Consider the following 6851-nt stretch of genomic DNA (forward strand, 5'->3'; position numbering starts at 1 on the left):
ACACACACACACACACACACACACACACAAAGTCCTAATCCTCCTCACACAAGCTAATCTCCTGCAGACAAGAAAGGCTTACAGCCTCACAGCCACACACCCGGTCCTGGAAGCAGTGGTAGAAGTTAACTTGTGGCAGACTGAAGCCTGATTCCACCTGCAGGCTTATTCCTCAAATTGGACTCTACTTTTACGTAACTGGCTTCATGGCACAAACAGGCAACGGAGGAAACAAAACACTGTAGTGTCGCTACATATGCACCAAAAGTTAAATACCATATATGTAGAGGTTGACAGTCTCACAGAGAATGTCTTTAAAAATCTTTATTAGAAAGGCCAGCAGTGGTATGACTGAAATAGGTGGCTTGTGGCAGAGATGAGGTGCAGACCAACCAGGGATTTATTCACCACACACAACAAAATAAATTATGTTGGCCCAGTGGTGGCACGTGGTTCCAGCAGCACTCTTTGATGCTAATTACCAGCGTTTTATAGACTGCTACCAATTAACCCACAAGCCTTACCATTTTATAGGATTACATACAGCAATAAACAAACTTATCACAGCTTACCTAATAGCCTTATGAATTTTCTACAAATTACATCAAGTAAATGTTAAAAATACTATTTTCTGCAATAATTTTGTTTGAAAACATCAAACAATAAAACATGACACACCCCTTTGAGTGTATTCTCTTATACACAGTGTCAAAGTTAGCTCTGTGCAAATACATCCTGTTTATCAAAGTAACGATGCATAGTGTCATTAAATGCCTTTAAAAAAATAATAACAATAAAAAAATAAATAAATCACTCTCTCATGACCTTCAGTTACACTAGTCAAAGAAAATCAACAAATCTCTGCGATAAAAACTCAAATCGAGTAATATTTGACATAAACTAAGGATTAACTTAGAACTAAAAATAAGTGTGGACAAAGCTTCAAGTTACTGCAATACAACTAAAAATTTAACTCTTAAAATGAATGAAAATAACAGTGAAACAAAAACAAACAACAAGCAAACAGCATGCTTTAGTGCACGTTTAGAGAGACTGGGATGTCTGTGAGACATGAAGTGTTGTGTTTGTATTATTAATTTAAGAAGTTAGAAACAAGTATCATATCCGTGGAGAAAAAACCCCCAAACAAAACAAAACACCACCCGCATTCTAAAAATAAGAAAAACCCCAAACTAACAAAAAAAAAACCCACACAAAACTAAACTGAAACAGGCAAACTTACTCTAGAAACTAAAGGGGGAAAAAACTAATCAAAATGCATAACCATAATAATAACCAAGCAGAGCATTTTATCTTTTTTTCTGAAATATTATTTAAAGTGTATTTAAGTATATGCTAAAGTAAATCTGAAGTGTTGCTTTGTGTTGCCTCGCTCTATAAACAATGCAACAGTTTTGGAGGACTCTATGCACATCCATGCCTTTAGGGCGCAAGTACCAAAGCATCAAAAACCCACACTGACAGACAGCCACGGGTGTCAGTGAGGGAGAAAATTAGCAGTGCGCTCCAATTTCACAGCCCCCTACTCAGCCGTGTCTGTTTCCAGACATCCTGGAGGTGTGGAGAGCTGCAGGTGATGTTGAAGCCTATATTTAACACGTTTCAGTGGCAAGAGGTGATTCCTCAGGGCTACAGGAGGTGTTAACAAGAAAGAGAGACAAAGACATGTACGGAGCCCTGTGAAGAAATCGAGCAGATCTATCTCAGATGGACTGAGTGGGGGAACCCAGTTTGGACAAGTCTGCAATCATCTAATCTGCCATCTGCCTGGACAACACACACACGCACACACACACACACACACACACACACACTGAGTGCCAGACTTCACTTCTGCCTACCAGCCAATTGGCAGTGGCTAATAAAAAGGCGTGCACATGTTTATCTGTGCATGCAGGTATGTATACTTTCCTTCAAAAAGGCAAGAAAATACTGGAGCATGACCTACATTAATTATTCCTACCAGTGCACTCAGTCTGTCATGACATTAACTTTAAACTGCTTCTCAAACATCCACAAAGAGCCACACCGAGGAACACTTAATTCACCAATAAGAACAAAACCCAACCACACTTTAAACGCATTAAAAGAAAAAAGGTAACATACTTAACAGTCCTAAAAAAAAAAAAAAAAAAAAGGTTTTTGTTTTTTTTAAATGCTTCATCTGTTTAGCCGAGTCCCGTCAAGGTGTGTGTGGCCGATACCAAAAAGGCTGCACCAATCCCTCTGTGCCATTCATCCATTATTCACCCTGCTTCCAAAGGCCTGTCACGTGGAGATCAATTGGGAGAATGACGGATGAAGACACAGAAGAGAGGAGAGTGTGGTGTCATGTGAAGGCAATGGAAAAGAAAAGGTGCCACAAGGCAGAAGAGCAAGAGTGAGATGAGAAACGCTCTCAGGTGAAGAGAGCTTTAAACAAATAAGCAATAACATGACAAACACTACACAATAAGCTCTAAAGGGCACATATTTTATTTTAGGCTCCTTATTACACTCCGTATTATGTGGAAAAAAAGATGAATGAGTTTTAAATAACAACTAACACAGGTGACTGACTGGTGTTTATTGATTTAACCTACAATAAAATGACAATTACTCAAAGTCATACTTTTCTTGTGGTTCATGTTGCTAATTTTAAGTTACTGAACACCCCAGACTGAAGATGCTTGACCTTTTCAACACGCACCCCTAAATCCAGCCAAGCAGTGAAGTCCCACCTCTCCCACTGTGAGTGCTGGATTCACATTTCTTAATTACATTAGATGTTTGGTATTTTTGTCCCAATGCATACATTATAACTAAATAAAACAACATAATTCACACCTGTCTAAAACAATGTCAACATAAACTGAACTTTATGTCTGGTTTGTTTTATGCATTGCTCCTAATGCTATAGCTACACCAGAAAATTCACACTAAGCAAGAAGAGGAAAGGCACATCGAGGAAAAGAACATGACCCAGATGTTGTTTTTAGGGGCTGACACAAAAGAAAAAAAAATGTAAGTGTGGCACCACTAACTCTCCACATTCCATGAGTGTCCAAAACACTAATATAAGCAACATAAAAATAAGACTTCAGGGCCCAACATTTGTGATAGGTGTGCCTAATAAAATGGTGACAGAAGGAATTAATACATTCATATTTCATCAGAAAGGAGAACTATTAATGTTTTTTTTCAAAGTATATATGTTAATATATATTAATTTAAATAAAAAAGGCTTGCAGCACAAGCCACACCAATCAGACAGAGCATCCTGACCAGGAGCAGGTGCTCCAGGTCACACTCCTGAACATACTGACAAAAATGTTCATGATGGGAAATAAAGTGGAAATCAACACCTACTGTTTGTTTAAATTGGTCTGACTGGCTGTGTGGATGTATGTGTCTGTCCTTAATCTACTCACATTATCCAATTCCGCCTCCTTCTTGAAGGTGGAGTATGCTTCTTCATATCCATTGGAACGTAGATAATCGGCTATGGCTCGATTTCTGGAAAACAGACAAAGAGGAACCATAATTAGTCGTTCCTGATTAGCAGACAAGATAGTAGTTAAGCTGCCACCAGAAACGACGATGCAAGTAATGAAGCTGCATTCAACAGGGTGAAACAAAGACAGAAAAATCATCAGGTTCAGGAAACGTGCCAGACAAAGACACTTTATATGCTTTTCACACTCCCAGACTGTTATCATACTATATAATAATAAAAATGCTTACTTAACACTACCAATAGAAAAATACACACTCTCCTCACTCGCTCTTACACTCACACTCACACACGCACACCCACCCCTCTCCACCCATCTGACAAAAATTGAGAACATATCTGTCTGGCTTCTATAATGAGCTCTTGTTGCTGTGGGCAAATAATGGGAATGGACGACTCCCCCGTCGTGTACATATAGGGAAAATGAAAGCCAGTGTACATCCCACCATCACCTACTTGCACAGAGAAGGAAAACAGAGAAATCATGGAGGTGGGAAGGAATAACCCCTGTGACCTCTACGAGCTTCTGGCTATTGTTATTTTAAAAACAGTCGATCTCCTGAGTTTAAGAACCAAACCTGCAGATGTTCAAAGACACCAGATCTTTTGAGCAAGACGACACAAAAGGTGGTGTGAGGATGGTGACAGCAGTGCACAACAGTCCTACTATTTCAAATATGTGAAGAGAGATGGCTAGATAGGAAAGACAATAGAGTAGTGAGGCAGAGCAGGGACAGAGGAAGCTACCTTCATTCTTCCTGTTTTTGTCTTCTAGGGAAACCCAAAGACCCCTGTGGGGCACACGGCAAACGTACACATGCACACACGCACGCACGTCTGGTTCATGACTGCAGCCTCAGCAGCAGTTCAATTTACCAAGAGTTATTAATGAGGTTCAAGTCAGTATCAAACAGTTCGCCTTTTTATTTTCCACCTAATTAGACTCTCAGGAGGGTGCACAACAAAAGTGGATTATATATTTAAATTCTTCCACTTGGTGATTTTGCAATTTCAATTATAATTTGAGCCTGAGCATAATTTAATGTTCTTGTGGCAACTACCAGTTTAACTGCGACAAAGCAATTTGATAATGTTTTAATCAGACCTTCATTTATTATCCAGTACAGCTCCACTTACAATGTGGACACTGCCATGCAGGAGTTTCATTGTGTTTTACTATTGAGGTGCTGTACAGACATTTGATTCACTACTGAATAAATAGTCACTGCTTGTCTGACCCATTCACCGAAGTTTCCCACATACTCATGTTTGGTTTGTGTGTGCACTTGTACTTGGTTGATGAGTGCATGACTACATGAATGTTCTTCACCTGGTGGAGGTGAAGAAGCCTCAGCCAAACTCTAAACCATCAGCAAGCCTGCTCTCTTCAGCATTAGACTGAGAACTGCGGACATTTTTGAGCAAGCAGCTGAAGTTCCCAGACCATGTGACACCAACCTTCTTGAGGCCAGGTGTTTTACACACACAAGCTTCTTCCAAGCAGGTCCTTCTATTTAGCCTCACAGTTTCCCAAGAATATTGCATGGAAAAAGCAAACGAATGCATATGGCTGAAGTACTGAGAACTGACAAATCAGTGCCGGAGGAGCGGCTGGAGAATGTACTGTGAGCCCATAGAAGTGGGATGCTGATGTTTAGCTGCCTGCTCCCTTTGTAAGACCTAGACCTTTTTTGGCATCAGAGGTGCTGCAAAGGTGAAGGCCATCAAATCTGTACAAAGGGCCCCCAGGTGAATTTGAATCAAAAGGTCCAATGGTGGGTCAATGCTGCTGGGAAACAAGTCTGGGCCTGATTAATCCTGGCTGGGTCACCTTAGCAAGGGGAGACCAGAAACCCCCGATGATCTCAGGATAGAACAGCAATGTGTCCCACCACATCTATGAATGCATCTAGAAACCATCACCGCTAGACCTCAAATTCTAAAGACACAAATTTCCATTATACTGTGTTCAATAAGCCTGTCCATTTAAAGTTTGACTTTGCAAGCATAAATTAGAAGAACTGATCAGCTTCTATTGCTACAATTTTTTCAAGTATTTTTTCATTAATAGCATGTTATATTTATATTAACTGTGAATTGCCCACCTAAACTCAATGAGCAACAAAAAAAAAAGTGCAAAGCTCATGATCAGGCAAGTGGCAAGGCAAGTTTATTTATTTAGCACCTTTCAAACACTGAAATCACTAAATGTGCTTTCTAAGATGGGGGGGGGGACTTTTCTTCAGGGTCAATTTGGATTTGTGTTTTCTTAAACCTTTTCCAGCTCCACCTTCAGTCTTATATCACCTACCTACCAAACCAAACAAAAACCGATATAAAACTGAACCGCCTTAAAAAGAAATGCAAATTTCTTTAAACTTATATACAATATTTTCTGGGTCCTCCTGCTCCCTTGGACACCACTTATGCCAGGAGATGCCAGACAAGCTGTCAGGCAGGCACTGCTTTGAGGTGCCAATGTGACGGGGGTGTGGGGGGGTACAATCTGTCAGCCCAGCCTGTGCCCCCTGCACCCTCTCGGTTAGGGTTGAGCACAGAAACCCGCTTCTCTCTGCCCACCAGAATCCTTGTGACAACAGGCCCAGACCTTATTAAGGCTCAAGGTTAGCAGGAGGTTATCTACTCCTCTGACAGCCTGTTCAAAGCCTAGAAGACAACCAAAGGGAGGGGGGAAGCACAAAGTCTTGAGTATATAAGCAGGTGAGGAGGAGAAGGAGCTGAGGCACAGAGGATGCCTTTGATATGGTGATTGATGTATCCATGATCTCTATCGCACCACAAGAAGGTGCAGAAGGTCACTTATTTATATGTAAACCATCTGGTGGAGCAGGACTGTGCATTTGACGTTCCACACAAATCTCTGGCAATTATGAAAAGACTTTTGTCTTTAGCAATGGTGCTCTCATTCAGACCTTTGTAGAGTGGAGTGAGTGGGTCTAAAGGAATTAGGTCTCCTGCATTTAAAGCAAAGCATCACACTTTCCAAAAGGGTGCAGCTACATTAGTTGATCTTAAGACGAAAATAATGGAAATACAGACTTTCGTCAGCAAGACTAGTGAAATCAATTTAACTGTTAACAAACACTTCAGTTTCAATTATTCTTTAAAGTTTTACAAACACACAATATTTAAAATATTAATTAATTATGTTAAATGATCATGATCAATATTAGAGCAGGATATCTCGGAAAAAAATAAAAATAAAGAATGACAAATAACTAAGAACAAACAGCTACACAGCCAGACGAATGAACAAAGGGAGGGATGACACACACACACACACACACACACACACACACACACACACACACACACA

General features: G+C 40.3%; 1 protein-coding gene across 3 annotated transcripts in view; it reads right to left on the reverse strand.

Annotated features, from left to right (window-relative positions):
- Nucleotides 1–6851, reverse strand: part of cluha (clustered mitochondria (cluA/CLU1) homolog a) — a 61211-nt gene that overhangs the window by 13814 nt on the left and 40546 nt on the right. For all 3 annotated transcript variants that reach the window (XM_005915886.3, XM_005915887.3, XM_042218120.1), the window contains exon 3: nt 3432–3516. In XM_005915886.3, the coding sequence (XP_005915948.1) occupies nt 3432–3516 (85 nt within the window). The remainder of the gene's footprint in view (nt 1–3431; nt 3517–6851) is intronic.

This window comes from Haplochromis burtoni, unplaced genomic scaffold, assembly GCF_018398535.1.
Source record: "Haplochromis burtoni strain Fernald_Lab_line unplaced genomic scaffold, NCSU_Asbu1 Contig_15, whole genome shotgun sequence".
NCBI lineage: Eukaryota > Metazoa > Chordata > Actinopteri > Cichliformes > Cichlidae > Haplochromis > Haplochromis burtoni.